Source organism: Aspergillus flavus, chromosome 1, assembly GCF_009017415.1.
Source record: "Aspergillus flavus chromosome 1, complete sequence".
Lineage (NCBI taxonomy): Eukaryota > Fungi > Ascomycota > Eurotiomycetes > Eurotiales > Aspergillaceae > Aspergillus > Aspergillus flavus.
The window spans coordinates 5044296-5063559 of record NC_092406.1 but is presented as its reverse complement, the minus strand read 5'-3'; the positions used below and the strand labels follow the sequence as shown (position 1 = coordinate 5063559).

The following is a 19264-nucleotide window of genomic DNA, read 5'->3' as shown; positions in this document are numbered from 1 at the left end:
CACGTAGGGCTTCCCATTCTTGTCCTGACCAAAGTCCGTACTCCATACGCGCCCGCCAATAGTATTTCGATACTCGAGAATGAGAAAGTCGTGAATCGATGCGTTTGACAAAGCTTGCTAGTCACATAAATCCATGAATAATTATCCTATTTTTCCTTTCTGGGGCTTGACAGCCTCGATGATACCACTTACTGCTGCCGTGATACCGGCCATCCCGCCTCCTCTGGGTTACGTTAGACCCCTGCGACACCACAAAAAGGTTATTATTATCTTACAAGATCGCCACTGTGGTTTCCGTGCATATCCTTTCCCCGGGTGGAGGTTGTGCGACATGAGCGAAGGCCGACTTTATGGTTCCGGTGACCAGTAAGAGACTCGAACATACTGAAAACGTGAAATGCATCTTGTCTAAAGCTTACACGATGTTTGGTTCTAAACGGAATACAGGAGCGCTACGCAGAGCTTTTGTATTCACTACTGGGCTGCACTGGGCAAGTCATATCTGGTACATGACCTTCGCTTGGCGTTCAGTGACTGGTACAATGGGTTATCTCTGCACCAGCTCACCAGATCGCCAGTGAGGCGATTTGCAGCGGCCAGTGATCAGCAGGACAGTCTTGGCATGCTAATCGGACTAGTTAGTAGACGTTTGGGCTGGTGGTCAGGAAGTTTAGCACGAGATGGGTAAGTCCAGGCGGATCGAACCTCTTGTCATGTGGGAGGGTTGATAAGCATTTGGCGTGGCCAGTTAGGATGCTTAAATAGTGGGTTAATTAGTTTAATAAGAGCTAACTCTTTGCTTTGATCCATAGCCCCTTGGATGGGGCCCACCTTAAGTGCTAGCTGGCAAATCAGATACATTGCTGCAGCGAGATGACTCGTCCTTTATCAGGACCAAATTAAATCAATCAAGTCGGCAAGCCCTAGCTTAACTTCCCCGCATCCGAGGTTGGACATTCCGTTTCCATCTTGGCTTCTCAATAAACCAAGGAACAATAATTAGATATTAATACTGTCAATTCTGCAAGTATGGATCCACCACACTTTCTCCCAAACATACTTTCATCGACCGCCATGGAGGAATCAAAGGTTGAATACGTACCGGAAGACGATGCGCAGCTGGCTCGTATGGGCCATAAGCCGGAATTGCATCGGAACTTTTCCACCCTGTAAGCTGACCCAAGGATCTGGCTTATCGGCTAAAATGCTGATTCGTGTTTAGTTCTATGCTTGGTTTGGCTTTCGCGGTGCTTAATGTAAATGTTAAAGCCACCCGGATTAAGTCCTCACTAACGAACTATAGTCTTGGACGGCCCTCTCTGCGAGTTTATCCATAAGTTTGACATCGGGTGGTAGTACTAGTGTAATTTGGGGTGAGTATCTCAATCCAACACTGTCGAATATCGCTTACGGTTGTAGGTCTGGTAACAGCTGGCACTTGCAATCTGTGCATCGCAGCATCCCTGGCTGAATTTCTCTCGGCATTCCCAACGTGAGTTTCTTGGCAATCAAAGAAGCAAAAAGAACAAACGAAGAAATACGAGGGAGAACCGGGGGCTTACCTGCGAGTGTATCTGTAGGGCGGGTGGACAATATCATTGGGTAGCTGGTAAGTAGTCTATCCCTTGCATACGATCGTCTCACTAATGTCGTCAGTTGGTATGTTGGCCCAATGCATTAGGTTTCCGCATGCTAAACAAGACAGTATCTTGGCCGCAATGGGTTCCGATCTTGTCTTGGATTACCGGCTGGGTTAATGTCGCGGGTTGGGTAAGTGCCCCGGTGGAAATCAGGCTAGGAGCGAAGTTGACTCTATAGGTTGCGCTGGTGGCCACCAACTCCCTTCTTTCAAGCCAGTTGATTGCGGGAGTAGTCTCCGCGGTATATCCGGTAGGTTTCCTTTTCTTTGTTACATATTTCACACTGAATGTGGCTAGGACTTTGAATGGCAGCGATGGCAGCAGTTTCTTATCTACGTGGGTATCACATTGGGCGCGTTCGTGATTAACGCGTTCATGAATTCTGTGCTACCACTCATCTACCGTGGCGCTTGTATGTATGCCCTGAAACTGTATGCGCTCGGTTCTAAATGTGGTAGTTACTTGGTCGATTGGCGGCTTTGTTCTGGTTTCTATCACTGTGCTGGCGTGCGCTTCTCCAGACTATAACTCTGCCTAGTGAGTATCCTCTCAGACTGAGATGCATTAGCTAATGAGATAGCTTCGTATTCTGCGACTTTGTGAACCAAACTGGCTGTGAGTTTGCAACACCTGAGAGACAGAATGTCGCTAATGATTAATAGGGCCTGATGGCGTGGCATGGTTACTGGGGGTTTGTCTCCATCCAGACTCATTTGAGAACGAAACATACTAATTCTTTAGCTCCTACAAGGAGGATTGGGTGTCACTGCATTCGTATGTCGAATCTAACTGGTAATCCATCATAATGCTAATCATTCCAGGATGCTGTGGTCCACATGATCGAAGGTCAGCAAATCCGACACACATCACGAGACCAGACTAACCCTCATTGAAACACAGAAATCCCGAATCCATCCGTCAAAGGACCCAAAGTCATGTTAACCTGTGTCGGAATTGGTACCTTCACCGGCTCCGTCTTTCTGATCGTCCTGCTCTTCGTCGCAGGCGACATCACCGACGTGGTGAGCTCAAAAGCAGGGCCTCTGCTGCAGATTCTTCTCCACGCGACCCAAAATACTGCCGGCGCGATATGTCTGCTCATGTATGTTTACTTTGTACCATTTGAATCGACAGTATGAACTAACGAGATAGGTTACCTCTCGTTTGTCTGGTCTTCGCCACACTCAGCGTGATGACGACGAGTAGTCGGATGATTTTTGCATTCGCTCGGTGAGTCACATATACTGGTTCTTTGAAAAGGAAGACCTACTAACTTAAGCAAGGGACGGTGGTCTCCCCGCATCGCGATTCTTCGCCCATGTCCACCAGAGACTCGGACTACCTCTGAATGCACTGGCATTGACCACATTAGTCGTTATAATATTCGGTCTGATCTTCCTTGGGTCTTCAAGGTAGGTTCTATCTACAACATCAACAATAGAATACCCAACTAACAAGAAAGTGCCTTCAACGCCATCGTCTCATCCTCCGTCGTAGCACTGGATCTATCCTACGCCATGCCGATCGCTGTCAACTGCCTCCGCGGACGGAAAACATTACCCGATCGGAAGTTCCAGATCCCGAATGCTATCGGATGGGTAATTGATATTGTAAGTTGTCATAGCTTCTATTCCGGTCTGAGTGATAGATATGGTGTCAACTAATGGTGTGTGTATCGTAGATCTCCCTGGCTTATATCGTTCTGACGACTGTCTTGTTTCTGTTCCCTCCTTCTCGGCCGGTGACGGGGAGTAGCATGAGTATGTATATCCAGGGAATTCTCTAGTTCTATCTAGTGTGTATGCTGACAGATGTAGATTACTGTATCGTTGCATTCGGGATTATCGTCCTGGTGTCGGTTGTGCAGTGGATTGTGGATGGACGGAGGAATTTCACGGGGCCTAGGGTTGAGACCTAGCTAGCTTTGTCCGGAGATGCAGTTTACTACTTAATGTCCTGGATAAATAGTAGAGTGGTATTTGTTACCTGTGCATGAGGGATGTCTTGTTCTTGTTGCGACGTTGCATGACCAGGCGACGAATAAACTCCGAACAGCCACAGCAAAGCTGTAATACTATCCAATCAGAAGAGTCTAAGGGTACCCTGACCTAATGTATTACGAGACCAGCATAACCAATGGCCTGAGGGTTGCAGCAGTACAAAGCAAAGGTTACCAAGCTGTCGATTCGACAGATCACAGCACCAAGACTGACAACACTACTTCATTCACTTAGGAGCACACAAGACCATATCAGATAAAAAAAAAATATAATTAACTCATATGCCAGCATACAGCCAAGATCCCAGATCTCACGTTAAATAAAATAATAACATAAATAAACCAAAATCATCGCTACAATCCAAGCACCCAAACTCCACAAATGCAGTATCCTATCCTATCAGAACCAGTCCGAGATCATGATCATTCGTCGAGACAGTCAGAGATTACTGAATCTCGTAGAGAGCGAACGCGCGCTCGATATCTTGTAAGGTCTCTTTGTCTCCGTATGCATCCATCAAGGCTTTGTTGCGGCGGAGACGTTCTGCTTCCTCGGGGTCGTAGGCGGGAGTGGGGGCGTTGTAGTAATTGTAGACGCCGAAGCCTGCGATGACCATATTATTAGAGTGATGTGTTGGGAGGGTTTATGGAGGTCAAGAGAGGAGAGGTTTACCGAGGGCTATCATTCCCATGGTTGGGAGGTACCTGGATTCATGGTTTGTTAGTACCTTTTCTTCTTCCTAAAATCAATGAAGTAGGGAATAAGTGAAATATACCATTTACCAATATTGCCCTTGACAGGAGGAATGTAAACAGGCCGCTTGAAGTGCGGGCGCTGTGGTGCGGACGGGGTGGTGGAAGTATCCATCTTTGGATGTACGTATGGGGTAAAACTTGTTCACGGTGGAAATGGAAATCTTGGGGAAATTAGAGTTCTTAATGGGGTTGGGGAGAGTATTCTTATATCTCTGGTTATAATTGTGGAGAGTCAGTGATGTGATTTAGTGTGGCATGATCGGAAATCGTATGATTGGAATTCAATGATCTTCAACGTCAATCATGAAACTCTTGCAGCTGCTGATCATCATGACATTATTGATGCAATGATACCCCGATCTAACACCTTCCGCGATTTTACCCGTGTCTTAGGAAGTAATCTGGTTTGACCAAAGATATTTCCGTCCTGCCTTTGCTTAACTACCGTGGTCTCTACCCGAGCTCGGATCCAAGTATATGCATATTGAACCGTATCCAATGAGTCTTTGGTCTGAAGATCCTCGGCGATCATGTCCTTTTTGTCTCTTGATGACGCCCTATCTGCTTGTATGATTTTGTCATCGCACTTACTTGATTCCCCGGAGCAGCTCCATCCAGTCCCTACGCTCTTGGCATGAAGCTCTACAATGCTTGCCGACCGCGACTGGCACTCATCTCCTTTCTATACAGCTTAGACACTATATTGGGGTGTGCGAGGCGATCTAAGACACATACGGTGTAGGTGGGGATAGCCTTTTTGCAGGAAAGCCTGTTCATTATTGTCGGGATTAGGGTTTCAAGCAATAATCACGAGACAGACGGCCCCGAACGCAGTTGAGTAGTAGTTACAAGGGCGATGCACCGTACACAGTACGTTTAATTGGTGATCCTATAACTTCCACTTATTATCTTTCTTCTATGTACCGGGTATGACAGTTTGGCGCTCGGTGGAGATTCTGCGTCACCAGCAAGTGCACAACTAGGAAGCCAATTGTTAGACACTAATTAGTTGATGGAATTCTGATTGATTGATCCTGGAAGATCACACGTCCAGCTACATTTCTTTTATATTGCATATCGTTATGAAGCATTATCTGGGAAGTTCTCATCAAATCATACCTAGGACTATCCAGTGTAGTTGCGGAAGGGCACCGGAATAGGTATATGGACAGGATGGAACCACGCCGACTATCCACCGAGATATACTACTCAACAAGCAAATAATAATAACATGATTGATATCCCAGGAAACAGAAGATGAGGGGTGAAATGAGGTGAATCCCACAAGGCTGAGAGCTCGTATGCAGACCAATACCCGATGGTGGGGTGACGGCGCTTATGGAGATTCACACATCAATTACCCACCAGCAGCTGGAATTTGTACCTGTTTCCCAGATATTTCTTCACAAGATCATTCACTGTACATATCGCTTCTGAAAATATGGAGCTCGTACCCTCTAGTCCACCAATATACCTTTATTCTCCTCTACCGGAAGGCTATATCCGCTTACTCCGACTGCTGCCACATCAGGATAAACATGCTCCAATACAATGTCAACTGTTTGACTATCCTCTCCACAGCTATGTGGTAGGGACCCACCGGTACGAGGCCCTGTCGTATGTATGGGGCTCCCCGGAAAAGCCTTACTCTATTTTCCTCGATGATGGCTGCTTAGCCGTGACAACGAATCTCTATGCGGCGTTATTACATCTTCGAGATCGCTTTATCGAACGCGTGATATGGATAGATGCTGTATGCATCAATCAGACTGATTTAGATGAGCGGGGTAGCCAGGTCCAGTTTATGGCCGAGATATTTGCCAAAGCGAGCTGTGTAATCGTTTGGCTTGAAGAGGAGGCTACCAGCATCCATGATGACAAGACCTCCGATGAAGGCGGTAGAGCCCTCGAGGTAATACAAAAGGCTGCAGAGGGTTACTGTAGGACAGGCATGGACGAGGAAAAAGCGGTTCTCGCTTTACTTGAACGGTCGTGGTTTCGGCGTGTCTGGGTAAGATAGTAAGCAATTTAGAGTGTTAAGAGGGATCCTGACAGTTTCAGGTACTTCAAGAGATTGCTGCAGCGCGACATATCCTGATAGCATGTCATTCCGCTGAAATCGACGGACATGCCTTCGCTTCTGGTCTAACGGCACTGAAAACGCTCATTGTCGATGCGAACATGCGAGATCAGATCGGCATGGCGGTATTTCTAATAAAGAATGCGACCTTGCGACATAAGCGCGTGATTGCTGGTCCTGATAAACTTTCCCTTCACATACGTTCATTAGCAGATTTGACAACCATGTATAACAACCATGAAGCTACTGATTGCCGGGACAAGGTTTATGCTCTACTAGGCATGAGCTCCGATAATCATGGTCCGGGGGCCATATTGCCTGTCTATACCGTGTCATGGAAGGATATAACCTGTCGACTTATCAGGTTTTATGTTGGTGAGCAGGCATGTGTACAGACATGGGACGATGAAGATATTGCAGTGATCAAGGGTAAAGGTTGTGTTCTTGGCGTGGTAATAAGGGTGAAGCTGAACTCATCCAAAGACAATATGTGGGATAATAGCCACAATGCGTTTGTCACCATGCAATTGACAGGTGGAGATGAGAGAGGAGATGGGGATATGTGGACCTTCTGTAAATGGCCGGGGCTGATAAAAAAGGGTGATATCGTCTGTGTTTTGCAAGGAGCGTCCAAGCCTACACTCATAAGGCCATGTGGTGATCACTGTGCCGTTATTACGCTTGGCTTCGTTCCTCACAGTGCAGATTACTCAATGCATGGGATACAATCTGCGAATGGGGGGGAAATCGATGAGTGGAACGGCCTTCTACAGTCGGTAGCCTTATACCCAAGGGATTTCCTGCTTGTCTGGGAATGGCAAGGGTTCTCCGGAAGACTCGAAAATGAAAAAGATCGGGCATGGCTTATGGATCGTCGATTACCAGAACGTGCGAAGAGAGAGTTAGCAGTTGAACTGCCTAAGTTACATAGATTACAAAATCTTGGACTAATATTGGTTGATTCGGAGAAGTTTGAACAGGCGCTGGAACACTTTCCACAAGCGTTGGACTTCTATGGCCCGAAAGCTGAGGAGGCTTACTTACCCATATTCACAGCGATAATGAACATTGCCATGTCATGGAGCGTGCCGAGTGACGTGGCGATACTGAGAAGCATGGTGGATATAGCCCGACGAAGAGGAGACTTTGCTATGATTGCGGAAGATACAATGGCTGAAATTGTAAAGTCAGACGATGCTCTACGGTGGATGGAATTCCTTTTCACCCAAAGAAGGAACGAGCTTCCGATCACTGAAAAAGTGCTTGAAGAAGCAGCCGCAAATCAAACAAACAGCGGTGAACTTATGAGCTTTATACTTGACCGAGCAGGACAAGAAATCAGAATTACGGAAAAGATACTTCTGGCAGCGGCTCAAAATCCAGGCTATCCAATGGATATTATGAGATCAATTTTCGTCCGACGAGAGAACGAGCTCCAAATCACTGAAAACATATTCATGGCGGCAAAATCAAACAAAAAGTGGGGAAGAGACTTGGTAATTATCCTAGATGTGCTAAGGAGAAAGCTTTCCCAGAATCCGCATGTAAGATATTGGAATGTGAAGGCTAACCTAGGCCCGACTACACTAGATGATTTGTTTTAACCATATCTCTGGACAAGGTCCTTTATATCGTTGAGCATCCTAGCGGCTTTTGTTAGTACAAAGAGTGTCCTCTAGAATTAAAATGAACTCTTACTGCTCTCTAAGTGTGTTATTCTCTGTAAATAGGGCAGAGACATGAGTGTTGAATCTCCTATCAAAGAGTCAGTCCTTAATGATCATTTGTTACAGGTTCGTGGGCATGCTCACAACTTGTAAAGATCCAGCCGGCCATCATAATCTTCTTCAGGTGCCGATACCTGGACATATGAGTGATACGCTGCCAGGTATTCGTCGCCAAATCGGTTACAGATAGGCCGCCACTGGCCAAACTCATCTATATGTAGCCCGAGATGTTAGCAAGAACACTGTTAGTCTAAGAGCTAAACGATAGAACATACATTCATTATGCGCGTAGAAGGAGCAGGCATCAAACACAAGAGAGTCGCCCGTCTCCACGTCAATCCCTGAGTTTGCATACCACAAATCTCCGTGAACAAGCGAGGGCTTTACAGACCGGCCATCTGACTCAAGCGGACGCAGCAGATGAGGTATAACTTTGTCAAAGAGGAGCGGGAGCAGATGATCTAGTTCTGGGTCTGGTCCTTTTGCCTTTATCTCCAGATCAAGGGCTTTCTTCAAACTTTTTGCGAAGAAAGTCTCCCAGCTGTCTTCCCACTCGGTCATCTGAGGTAGATTGCCGCTGTATGTAGTCATGTGGAAGCCAAACTTTCCCGTCGGCGACTTACTGCTTTCATGCAGAGTCGCAAGGCGCGCAGCAAATTTATGTGGATCTGGCATGTCATCTGTCATCTCTCGATAGTCACATAGAAGATAATGCATGTCTGGAACGTCCTGGTAAGTTCCCCATGCGATTGGCTTTGGTGCGAAGTCCGGCAGAAGAGTATGTATCGCCTTCATTGACTCGTATTCCCCATGAACCATGTTCTTGCCGCGTTCGTTAGACACAACCTTCATGAAGAATGAGAACGGAGTTCCGTCCTCTAATTCGACATTTATGCGGCCAGTGTGGCCCCAAAAGCTGATTCCATGACTCTCTGTGGATACAACACGACATCCTTTAGGTAAGTCTTGTCTATCGTCAGTATGGGACATGCTCGACGCTAATAATGATGCTCACTGGCAACAACGCTGGGGTCAACTGTATTCTCCGCATCAAAATTCGGGACATAGGTCCCAGTATCTCCCATGACCCTGATGTCCTGACTATGATTTTCACCTGAGCTCGTCAGATTTGATACGCTTTATAGTGCCGACAAGAGCCAAACGAGGGGTTTTTCTAAGGGTCGATGGGCTCACTTGTGCTGAACAAATACAGGCTATGTGATATGTTTAGGAAAAAAAATAAAAATAAAAAAAAATAGTTCTAGAGATGCCAGTGGACACAGGAGAGGAAGAGTCAATGTTTAGCATGGCGGAGCAATGTACAGTCGCGAAAATCCTAAGCGCCCACCTGGTGGTACCTGGTGGGGTAATCGTAGATATTCGTGTTGCGCTCAACGCCTCGGCTCACGTCCCCACCAGCATAGAATTTTAAGACATCTTATATGGTTGACTATCAGTAGAGACAATCATGCACTATTAAAAAGGAAAAATAGATTCATTTGTAGACACAGTTCACACTTCTACAACTTTGGAATCGTTCACACTGATTATAGAGGTTATTCCCGGATATTGGTCACCTTCGAGCTTGATTTATGCATTTCCTTTATCCGAAGAATGGTATCAACAATAATATGTCTGTAGGATATAGATAGAAAGATAAACCGACTGACTCGTAGGCTTTCGACTTAAACAAGATTAATTCTACATTTTAGCTCTATTTTATCCCGTTCATCTCACTTAAATTGGCGATTGGCTTTGCCGCGAAAACAGTACCTTATACTTGGCCAATTACTAAATCCCTAGAGTTATCAACTAAGCTCGCTAATACTATGATTATAGTCATCTAGATTCTTACGCATAGGGAATTGTAAGTTATACTTGATCTGAAATTGAATTGTATTCAAGTCGTTGTAAAGGCTTGTCTGCCCTCAGGTGTTGGCTCACTTATTGTGCCCCGCTGTAGAGACTTCTAAAATACGGTCTTCCATTCCCTCCGCGCATATAACCTGGACGCCCGCATCTTCCAGTATCTTTCTACCAGTGTTATCAGCGATAAAGGTCTCCGGCTCTGTGATTCCCACATACACGACCTTGAGTGAGCTGGCCAGTCCCAATATCCTTTGCACGCAAGTTCTATTGCCACTCAACCGCCTGCTGCATGGTTCCATGGTAGTATAAAGAACTGTATTCCTTGGTAATACTTCAACCAGCTCCGCTTCTGGCACATTGTGCTGGTCAGCCACCTTGATGAAGCAGCATTGCTCTGCATGTGTGTTTCCTGGATCTCCGGGTCTATCTCCCGGAAGTTCCATTGAATAGCCGGTGGATAGAATTTCGTTTCGATCAGCATCGACTAGCACTGCCCCCACGCAGAACTTTGTAGGTGAGGGAGGGGACAGACGGGCTTTTTCAAGGGCACATTCCATATACCCTTTGTGGTCTCCGACTGCGATGTTTGGGTGACAATCTGGAGATGTCATTGTCTTGTCAAGGGTGGTACAGTGAAGTTTTCTCAAAAGTACTGGGCATGTTCAGATATTTTCCAACCGAATAGTGTGGATCTCGTTAAGGAGTTACCCTAGTCAGGGATGATATGGTGTTACCTTAGGCTTGAAACTGTCATGGGACTGTAGGGGTGCCCTAGGATATATATGACCGTCAATTAATCAAGGGTTCCTTACGATTGTCTTTTTAATTAGTTCGAAGGTAAAAGCACTTAGCGCATAGTGCATTGAATTTTCAAATCAAAGAAATTCCCAGTATGAAACGCAGAGCGCATTAGAAGAAATAGAAATATGCACGATTGGTTCGCCAAAATGACAAAAATACCAAGGTTCTTAAACATAAACGCGTGATGTCCCGAAAGCCCTGGTGATCGATAACTATGTCGCCTTCTGCTCCCGTAGGCTGCCGATCAAACATGGCTCTGAAAGGGATCACTAGAGGTCCTCCGTCAATTGATGTGGGTGTAACGATTACTTCCTGAATACAGAAAGCTATTTGGGCGTTCGCCTGCATCTGGTTGGGTTGCAGGCTTATCGCTCACGTGGGGGTGTTGGCCCTCATAAATATCCCCAGATGCCGAGTAAGGGACTGGCGAGACTCAAACATTCTAATCTCAACTGCAGAACCATTTGTTCCAGACATTGTAGTATTTCTTTCTGATCGTTCAGCTGTTCTTTTCAGAAGCGAATTCGAGATCTCCACACGTGCATGAGGGGCGCCGTCCAAGGCCAAGAGACGCCGGTCGTGTTTTATCCCTGCCGATAACAAGAAGGATCCTATGGGAAGATACGAGGAACAGCCATCGACATCACACAGGAGACTAATCTCCTGCCACGGTTGCACTATCCAATGGAAAGATCCCATCGTCTCATTGACTGATTCAACCACGGCCTTAACCAGTGCGACCCTCCATAAGAAACCTTAAGAACCCAAATCTTGACTCTAGCGTCACTGCAGGGAATAACCTATTTACTTTGGTTTATACGCCGTTCCTTTCCTTATTCATTTCTTGCTCCGATCGCACTCTTTCAATAGCTGGAGCATATCACCGTGTTTGACATGGTTTTATAATTGTCGACTTAGGCCTCTTACTGACTGCATTGGGGCACAGCTAGTCTGTCCTTATTTCAATTAATTTCTTGTCTTTCTCTCGCGTTATTGTTTACTTCGTCGAGCTGTCGCGTGCCCACAAAAACATTCAATCGCCCCTTACTTTCCTGCCCCAACCAGCAGCTTGCATCAATTTTGTACAACCAGCGGCCTGAATCGATCACCAATTGATCGCAACCGATTGAGCCCCTTGCGCCACTCCCCAATGCAACTGTACTTTTGTCCATCGTAACTGCAAATGTTCTTAAAAACGCTATTTTCCCCTCGCCCGCGCAGCTACACGTTGCTGCAGCCCGTGCACCACAGCCCTACGGAATTCGCCATGCGAACGTCGAAAACAGACAAGGTCGTCACCACGGCCACCGATGGCGACGGCCCAGCAGGCAATCTGGACGGGGACGTGAGAAGGCTGGCAGAGATGGGCTACACACAGGACATGCAGCGGAATTTCTCCGTGATATCGTTACTGGGTGTGGCCTTCTCGCTGGCTAACTCGTGGTTCGGTATCTCCGCCTCGCTGATCACCGGTATCAAGTCCGGTGGAACAGTACTGACCATCTACGGAATTCCCTGGATCGCCTTCGTCTCGACCTGCGTCGGCGTCACGCTGTCCGAGCTGGCCTCGGCCATGCCCAACGCCGGCGGACAATACTTCTGGGCCAGCGAGCTCTCCCCCAAAAGATACGCCGCATTCGCCTCGTACCTCACAGGATGGCTCGCCTGGGCCGGCGCCATCTTCACCTGCGCCAGTGTAGCCCTAAGCCTAGGCTCCGCCGGCGTCGGCATGTGGCAGCTATCCCATCCAGACTTGTACGTCTTCACACCAGCAAAACCTCGCCAAACACCCATCTAACCAGAAAACCCACAGCGTCCCCAAGCCCTGGCACTCCGTAGTCGCCTACGAAGTAATCAACCTCTTCACCTTCCTCTTCAACTGCATCGGCAAAGCCCTCCCCACAGTCGCCACCGCAACCCTCTACATCTCACTCATCTCCTTCGCCGTGATCCTCATCACCGTCCCCGCCACAGCCCCCTCCCACGCCAACGCCAAATTCGTCTTCGCCAACTTCGTCAACTCAACCGGCTGGCCCTCCGACGGCCTCGCCTTCCTCGTCGGCCTCATCAACCCAAACTGGGTCTTCGCCTGCCTCGACTCAGCCACCCACCTCGCCGAAGAAGTCTCCCGCCCCGAACGCTCCATCCCAATCGCCATCCTCGCCACCGTCGCGATCGGCTTCACCACCTCCTGGTTCTACTGCATAGCCATGTTCTTCAGCGTCACCAACCTAGACCCAATCCTCTCCACCCCCACCGGCGTCCCCATCCTCGCCCTCTTCCACCAAGCCCTGCAGAACAAAGCAGGCGCCATAGCCCTCGAATCCCTCATCCTAGTCACAGGAATCGGGTGCCTAATCGCCTGCCACACATGGCAATCCCGTCTCTGCTGGTCCTTTGCCCGAGACCGCGGCCTTCCTTTCTCTCCCTTCTTGGCGAAGATTCACCCAACCCTCGACGTGCCCTTTAACGCGCACAGCGTCAGCTGCTTCATCGTCGGGTTACTGGGTCTGTTGTATCTGGGTTCTTCGACGGCTTTCAATAGCATGGTCTCGGCGTGTATTGTCTTGCTTTATTCGAGTTATGTTGTTCCTGTTATTGCTTTGTTGTATAAGGGGAGGGGGAATATTTCCCATGGACCGTTTTGGTTGGGGAGGGTCGGTTGGGTTTGTAATTGGGTTGTTCTGGGTTGGACGGTGTTTTGTTTGGTCGTTTATTCGTTTCCGAGTGTTTATCCGGTTACGACTGGGAGTGAGTTTCCTTTTCTTTTGTCTTTTGGTTGGCTCTTTGGGTTTGGGTTGGGTTATTGTTTTTGGGGGTTGTGGAATGTGCTAACGAGACTAGATATGAACTACGTTTGTGTGGTGTATGCCGTTGTCGGGTGTATTATTGCGGTAGATTGGGTGGTGAGGGGGAAAAGGAGGTTTCGGGGACAGCATACCAGACACCAGGAGGTGGAGGAACATGTTGGGCATTATGCTGATTAATGGATTGGATTTACTAATGCATTTATATAGTAATGGGTGGAATGTGGGTTTGATATATTGATAATGTGCATTAGATATTAATCAGATTCATATTCACAGAATATGCGTATAATACATAATCCTCGACTCCATTACGTTATTTCACATGGTTCACGTCGATATCCCACTGTGCATCTTGATCTGGGATCATATATACCAACCGAGTAATCTTGTTCTTCTGTCCATCTAGGTCTTTGGATAGATTAGACGAGAAACTTAGATGTACTCCCAGGCAGCAGCGGGTCCAGTGTATGGGGCAGCAACAGCCGAGAATCCAAGGCAGTCTCTGACGTTGCCGGTGGGCACGGTGGCATTGTTGGAGGCAGCAAACACCTGCCACTTGGGGTTACCGGGCACGATGGTGCTGTTGGTGGTGGGGCAGGCCATGAAGCCGTTCTTGTAGGTCCAGCTGCCGAGGGTGCCGTTCTTGCCGGGCTTGTAGGCGAAGCCCTCAGTCGAGGAGCCGGGGGGAGTGTAGCCGGAGTGAGGAGTGGTGAAGGAGAGGGCGCCCTGGGGGTCGACGTAGATGCTCTGGCCACCGGGGACGGCGACGTCCTGGATTTTGAGTTAGCCATTGTTTGCTGATACGGGGTGAAGAGGAACACCTACAAGGTACTTGTCGCCGAGGAGAGCGGTCTCCTTGCCCGGGGGGCAGGCGCCCAGCTTCTCGATGTTCTCGGGGCAGTAGGTGGCGGCCTTTCCGCCGAGGTAGAAGTGGGAGTTGGCGGCGTTCAGGGTAAGGAAGTGGATGGGAGAGGCGGAACGAGCGGCGACGACACCGAAGGCGTTCGGGTCATTCTGAGCCTTAGGGGCAGGCACAGAGGGAAGAGCAGAGACTGCTGCAACGAGGGAGGAAATGGCAAGGAACTTCATTGTGATCGAGTGGTATTATTTTTGTTTATATCCGGGTTTATAAAAAGATGTTATAGGTTTTGGAGGTGATACGGCTAGGAGGAAGGGGTGGCAGGGATTTATTTATACGGGACTTCTGCTCTAGAAATTTCGGTCACTCGTTATCATGGTGACCTCGCTAGTGTTGTGCCCGGTTCATCGATAGTGAACGATTTTTCGCATGTGGCCAGGCATCTATGTGAGACAATCCCCACATCGGACAGGAATTTGCCGTCCGGAAACTGCGGTTAACAGCAATGATCGGCCCGATCGGCAGGTCTGAAGGATATCGGCTGGCCCTGTGGGTAATTTCCGCCGGAATATCACTGGCCGCGACTCAGGGTCTTGACCGTTTCCTGGTGCTACTAGCGTGTGGCTGAGAGCCAAGGAAGAAGGGTTCTCGCGGAGGGATCGGGTGGCACTCCCATTGCCGATGATGTTATGTTTCATGGCTGTGCAGCTTGCTCTATATATATCTAGATTCTATGTGCAGTTAAAAAAAAAGTAAAGTTAATTACAAGGTATGTCGCTTACTGTAAAGGGTAATCAGAATGGGCATCAGTTTCAGTACTTGCCGTGCAAGGGCAGATCCCGCGAACTCTGCCCGACCCAGATCTGAAAGTCGCCGTCCGGCATGACCCAATTCTGTTGGCGAGCACTCCAGTAACTGAGATCCTTGCGGCTTAGAGTCATTTCAACTGTCTTCTTTTCGCCCGGTTCCAAAGCAATCTTGGTGAAATTGCGGAGAACCCGGTCTGGGAATTCGACCTGTTCTTTACTTGGCACAAAGGTCACAGTCTCCCCCTTTTCGTCTACCGGCACCTCTACTAAGTCGCCCTCTTCTACCACGTCCGATGGGAATGACACGTAGGCCTGGACCACGGTCTGACCAGCGCGGGCACCCGTGTTAGCCACTTGCACTTGCACTTTAGCCATCTCTTCATATAGCGACGGGTTTCCACCGAGGCCGCCTCCTGCTTCAGACGGCTGTCGTGGCAAGTCATAGCCGTCGGGGTATTCTGTATAATTTGCTGCGGCTGCGCCATCCAGCGATGGCAGATACGAGTAGACGTACTTGCTTAGCGCGTGGAACCCTTCCGGGAAAAGCACATTTTCATTTACGGGTGGGCGAGTATCATACTCTGGCGGGGAGACTTGGTCTTGCGGTCGCGACTTGGGCAGTCGGGACTTCCATTGCATCGACTTAATGTACAGCTTGGACAGCTCGAAACTGGTGTAGGAGAGACCGAAGCCGAACTCATATCGAGGCGTGATGTTAAATTTGTCGAAGTACCGGTAGTCAATGTACAGCGCGTCCAAGAAGTCAACTTGTGGCACTGGGGCATTGTTTTCATATAGCACTTGTGCCCCTGGTCCGTAGTCCTCCAGGCTCTTTCCAACCGTATATGGCAGTCGACCGCTCGCGTCAACGTCGCCAAACAGGACATCCACGAGTGCATTGCCGCTTTCTTGACCGGGCAGATGGGCAAAGAGCACCGCATCCACGCCTGGGAGATCAATCCATGACTCCACGACGACCGGGCCGACAGCGTGAACAACCACCACTGTCGGTCCCGCACAGTTGTTAGCCACGGCTTGAATCAATGTGTCGCCTCCCTTCTGCAAGAATAGATCATTACGATCACCGTGAATTCCCCCAGCATGAATATACCCCTCGCCGGAATTCGCGTTGGCGAACACAAGACACAGGTCTTTATCTTGAACATTCACGGGCATCACCATATTCTGCAGATATGGGGTTATCTCGACTTCGGTTTCCCAAGCACCCTGCAAAGCCTCCAGAGGACTCACAAGGAAAGGAAATTCCACAGTCCCACTACCCCAGCCTGACGCTAATGTCCCCTGACTGCATCCACGATCGGGGCACGCATTTGGTCCTAAGGCCGGGCCAGCATCGTCACCATAGATCCCAATGCGATAAGGACTCGGCGGGCTACGAGACAGCGGTAGGGTGTTATTGTTGTTCTTCACTAGGACGATGCCTTCCGCTGCTACTTTTCTCGCGATGTCCCCGTGCCCTGCGCCGGCATCCACGTACTTGTTAACAATACCCCATCCGCCATCCTGATCGCCTGCCTCGACACTGGCTTGTTGCCACCAGCCGGTTTGGTCATCGGTCCAAGAGGAAAAGTTGGGACCGCCCTCCCCGTCTGGCGGTGGCCGTTCCCATTGGTCCTGTCCGAGATGATACCATGCCGCCACGATACGGGTCACCATGTCGTTCAGTCGCTCCATGGGGATAGACGTGTTGAGCACGGCACGGGTCAGTTCGCTGCCCCACAGGGACTTTCCGTCCGCCCAGTGCAAACCATCGCCTGGCATGCTCATGTCCAGCCCACCCAATGCGCTGTTGATCCCCGATCGTTGAGCCAGCCAGTCGGACTGCACAAATCCCTGGAACCCCAGCTCGTCTTTGAGAATCCCATTCAGGAGTTTGCTGTTTTCGCAGGCGTGACTGTTGTTCACCATCTGGTATGCGCACATGACACTGGCTACGTCCGCGCGGATACTCTCGGCAAAAGGCCATGCAAACACCTCATGCAAGGCACGATCGCCGACGTTGGATGATAGCGCGGTCGGAATCCCCCATTCAAAGGGTTGTCGAAAGTGTTCCTGCTCGTTCATCACGAAATGTTTGGCGGTAGCCATGACGCCATTACTCTGTATGCCCTTGATCGTCTCTGCGGCAGCAACTCCCTGCAGCACGGGATCGGAACCGAAAGCCTCCCAGTTTCTTCCACCTGCGGGCATCATTCCGAGAGGTCCCATTGACGGCCCGAGAAGGACATTGACGCCCTTCAAACGCGCCTCCAACCCCATCGCAATCCCTCGTTCCCGAATTAGGTCGCGATTCCAGGTGGCACCCGTAGTCAAACCAGGTGGGAAGGCTGAAATGTGATCCGCGTATCGTATTCCCATCGGGCCGTCTTGTAAGCACAGGGAGGGGAAGTGGACAGATTCGGCCGGCCCTAAGTGTGTGTAAGTAATTGTTTGGCGCACACAAGGACATACAAAAACATACCCGTATTACCCACACAGAGTCCCATCTGCCAACCGGTCCCAGTCGTGATGTTGACCTTTTCGATGAGGGTCATATTCCCAACCAACAGCGCCGCTTTTTGATAATCCGCTGCCCATTCCTTTAAGGCTCCGCCCCGCGGGCTAGGAAACCAAGATTCAGCCGGAATCATTGACTGTGGCTCGTCAGCACGCTCCACTATATCCCCATGCAATCGTTCTATAAGCAGCAGGGCGACAACATACATAATCCAGCTCGTCCCCAACCTGTTTCGACCTCGCAAGGCCCAGGAATACCAACACCAGGAGGACCAAGACCACCACAACCCCAATCAGAGCACGCCACCAATACTTTGAGTAATAGACCGTCCGCCAACCTGTCCGACCATCGTGTGTCCGTTTTAGTAATCCCTGCCTCTGTCCCCTTTTCACCCCGACACCGTATCCGTCCGAATCATCGTCGTCGTCATCCACGCCGTCATATTGTCGACTTGCCGACAGCAACTCCAGCTCTGCCTCGGCTATACTATCGAAATACGCTTCGACATCGCCAGATTTTCGCACGACGGGAACATAGGCGGTTGCTTGATTACTGCGGGTTCCGTTGCGGTCAACGCGACGGAGTCTAATCTCGGAGTCATCCTCGCCATCAGACGGGTCGGAGAGGGGAAGAGAGTCGGCATCCGAGCCGTATTGTTTATCGTTGAGCTCTTCGGGGATCGATTCGTGCAATGGAGTGTACCGCTGAGAGCTCTTAGCGGATGATGGTGCGTCCCGGAAAGGGGGAGGAGGCATGGCGTTTAGGCGCGAGGAAGCATGGAGAAACGAGTGTAAGAAAACAAAAGGAAGCAAGAGTTAACCGAACGTCGGTACTTGACCTCCGCACATGGGACGAAAAGGAGAAATATGATGGAGTGTGCAGAACCCGAAATAGTAATGATTGTTCACTGCCGCCAAACGGGCCAGACCCTGGATGGGCCAATCAGAGGGCGGGTATCTCGGAGATTACGCCATGAGGGCCGATCCTCTGGGTTCGTTTGATTGGGATCAGTAACTGCATTAGACAAAGATGTCGAGTATTTCTTCTGGCAAGTATCTGGAAAAAGGAAAGAAGGGAAAAATAGAGGGATAGAAATTGGCCTTGGTGAAAGAAGAGAGAGAATCCGGGGAAAACAGCGCAAGCGTCGGAGACATTAAGTTTGCTCCTTTGGGTCGGATTCGATGCAGCCTTACTCATTCCGTCCTAGTGCTGACTCCTAATTAGGTCTGGTGCGTTGCTTCTGCATTGGACCCTGGAAACAACGGCTATATACTAGTCGAGTAATATAGAGTATATAAGATATTGCTCTCAATTCAATTTCTATGGTATACGACACTAAAACCTAGCTGGAGTGAAGTAAGTTTAGTGTTCATAAGGTGGTCGGAATATACTTCCA

The 19264-nt window shown here is 49.1% G+C and overlaps 8 protein-coding genes across 8 annotated transcripts; 3 read left to right on the top strand and 5 right to left on the bottom strand.

Annotated features, from left to right (window-relative positions):
* The first annotated feature begins 474 nt into the window (after positions 1–474).
* Positions 475–3963, top strand: F9C07_2279990 (amino acid permease). Its single transcript, XM_071510409.1, has 19 exons — positions 475–1169; positions 1223–1256; positions 1304–1373; positions 1420–1492; positions 1581–1612; positions 1706–1770; positions 1819–1890; positions 1938–2052; positions 2099–2177; positions 2221–2255; positions 2303–2331; positions 2382–2414; positions 2462–2486; positions 2541–2742; positions 2793–2870; positions 2924–3052; positions 3103–3250; positions 3322–3400; positions 3458–3963. Exons 1-19 carry the CDS (start codon positions 1030–1032, stop codon positions 3556–3558), a joined length of 1539 nt encoding a protein of 512 aa, XP_071366013.1. The 5' UTR covers positions 475–1029; the 3' UTR covers positions 3559–3963.
* Positions 3964–4085: 122 nt separating this feature from the next.
* Positions 4086–4507, bottom strand: F9C07_10939 (uncharacterized protein; the record flags this gene model as incomplete). Its single annotated transcript, XM_041287946.1, has 3 exons — positions 4086–4243; positions 4313–4344; positions 4416–4507. The coding sequence occupies 3 exons, from the start codon at positions 4505–4507 to the stop codon at positions 4086–4088; spliced, it is 282 nt and encodes a 93-aa protein (XP_041140219.1).
* Positions 4508–5836: 1329 nt separating this feature from the next.
* F9C07_2228582 (heterokaryon incompatibility protein-domain-containing protein) lies at positions 5837–8079 on the top strand (the record flags this gene model as incomplete). Its single annotated transcript, XM_041287937.1, has 2 exons — positions 5837–6406; positions 6457–8079. 2 exons carry the CDS (start codon positions 5837–5839, stop codon positions 8077–8079), a joined length of 2193 nt encoding a protein of 730 aa, XP_041140220.1.
* A 90-nt stretch (positions 8080–8169) lies between these two features.
* On the bottom strand, positions 8170–9287 carry F9C07_2228581 (Fructosamine kinase-domain-containing protein; the record flags this gene model as incomplete). Its single annotated transcript, XM_041287947.2, has 4 exons — positions 8170–8230; positions 8287–8413; positions 8478–9167; positions 9218–9287. The coding sequence occupies 4 exons, from the start codon at positions 9285–9287 to the stop codon at positions 8170–8172; spliced, it is 948 nt and encodes a 315-aa protein (XP_041140221.2).
* Positions 9288–10142: 855 nt separating this feature from the next.
* On the bottom strand, positions 10143–10682 carry F9C07_2058465 (DRAP deaminase; the record flags this gene model as incomplete). The annotated part of the gene is made up of 1 exon (XM_071508612.1): positions 10143–10682. One exon carries the CDS (start codon positions 10680–10682, stop codon positions 10143–10145), a length of 540 nt encoding a protein of 179 aa, XP_071366012.1.
* Positions 10683–12055: 1373 nt separating this feature from the next.
* Positions 12056–13960, top strand: F9C07_10936 (putative choline transport protein; the record flags this gene model as incomplete). The annotated part of the gene is made up of 3 exons (XM_071507523.1): positions 12056–12627; positions 12686–13623; positions 13717–13960. The coding sequence occupies 3 exons, from the start codon at positions 12056–12058 to the stop codon at positions 13857–13859; spliced, it is 1653 nt and encodes a 550-aa protein (XP_071366011.1). The 3' UTR covers positions 13860–13960.
* Positions 13961–14114: 154 nt separating this feature from the next.
* Positions 14115–14771, bottom strand: F9C07_10935 (uncharacterized protein; the record flags this gene model as incomplete). The annotated part of the gene is made up of 2 exons (XM_041287924.1): positions 14115–14453; positions 14508–14771. The coding sequence occupies 2 exons, from the start codon at positions 14769–14771 to the stop codon at positions 14115–14117; spliced, it is 603 nt and encodes a 200-aa protein (XP_041140223.1).
* Positions 14772–15062: 291 nt separating this feature from the next.
* On the bottom strand, positions 15063–19254 carry F9C07_1137405 (putative beta-glucosidase E). Its single transcript, XM_041287925.2, has 3 exons — positions 18075–19254; positions 17833–18004; positions 15063–17779 (listed from the first exon to the last, which is right to left on the bottom strand). Exons 1-3 carry the CDS (start codon positions 18621–18623, stop codon positions 15354–15356), a joined length of 3147 nt encoding a protein of 1048 aa, XP_041140224.1. The 5' UTR covers positions 18624–19254; the 3' UTR covers positions 15063–15353.
* Between the last annotated feature and the right edge of the window lie 10 nt (positions 19255–19264).

What these genes read in the sequence shown, in the direction of transcription:
- F9C07_2279990 (XM_071510409.1), top strand. Translation starts at nt 1,030, where the DNA reads ATGGATCCACCACACTTTCTCCCAAACATACTTTCATCGACCGCCATG. An exon ending in TGGCTTTCGCGGTGCTTAAT is followed by an intron (nt 1,257 to 1,303) that starts GTAAATGTTAAA and finishes AACGAACTATAG; the next exon opens with TCTTGGACGGCCCTCTCTGC. An exon ending in TTTCTCTCGGCATTCCCAAC is followed by an intron (nt 1,493 to 1,580) that starts GTGAGTTTCTTG and finishes GTGTATCTGTAG; the next exon opens with GGCGGGTGGACAATATCATT.
- F9C07_1137405 (XM_041287925.2), bottom strand. Translation starts at nt 18,623, where the DNA reads ATGCCTCCTCCCCCTTTCCGGGACGCACCATCATCCGCTAAGAGCTCT. An exon ending in TTGGGGACGAGCTGGATTAT is followed by an intron (nt 18,005 to 18,074) that starts GTATGTTGTCGC and finishes GACGAGCCACAG; the next exon opens with TCAATGATTCCGGCTGAATC. An exon ending in ACTCTGTGTGGGTAATACGG is followed by an intron (nt 17,780 to 17,832) that starts GTATGTTTTTGT and finishes ACACACACTTAG; the next exon opens with GGCCGGCCGAATCTGTCCAC.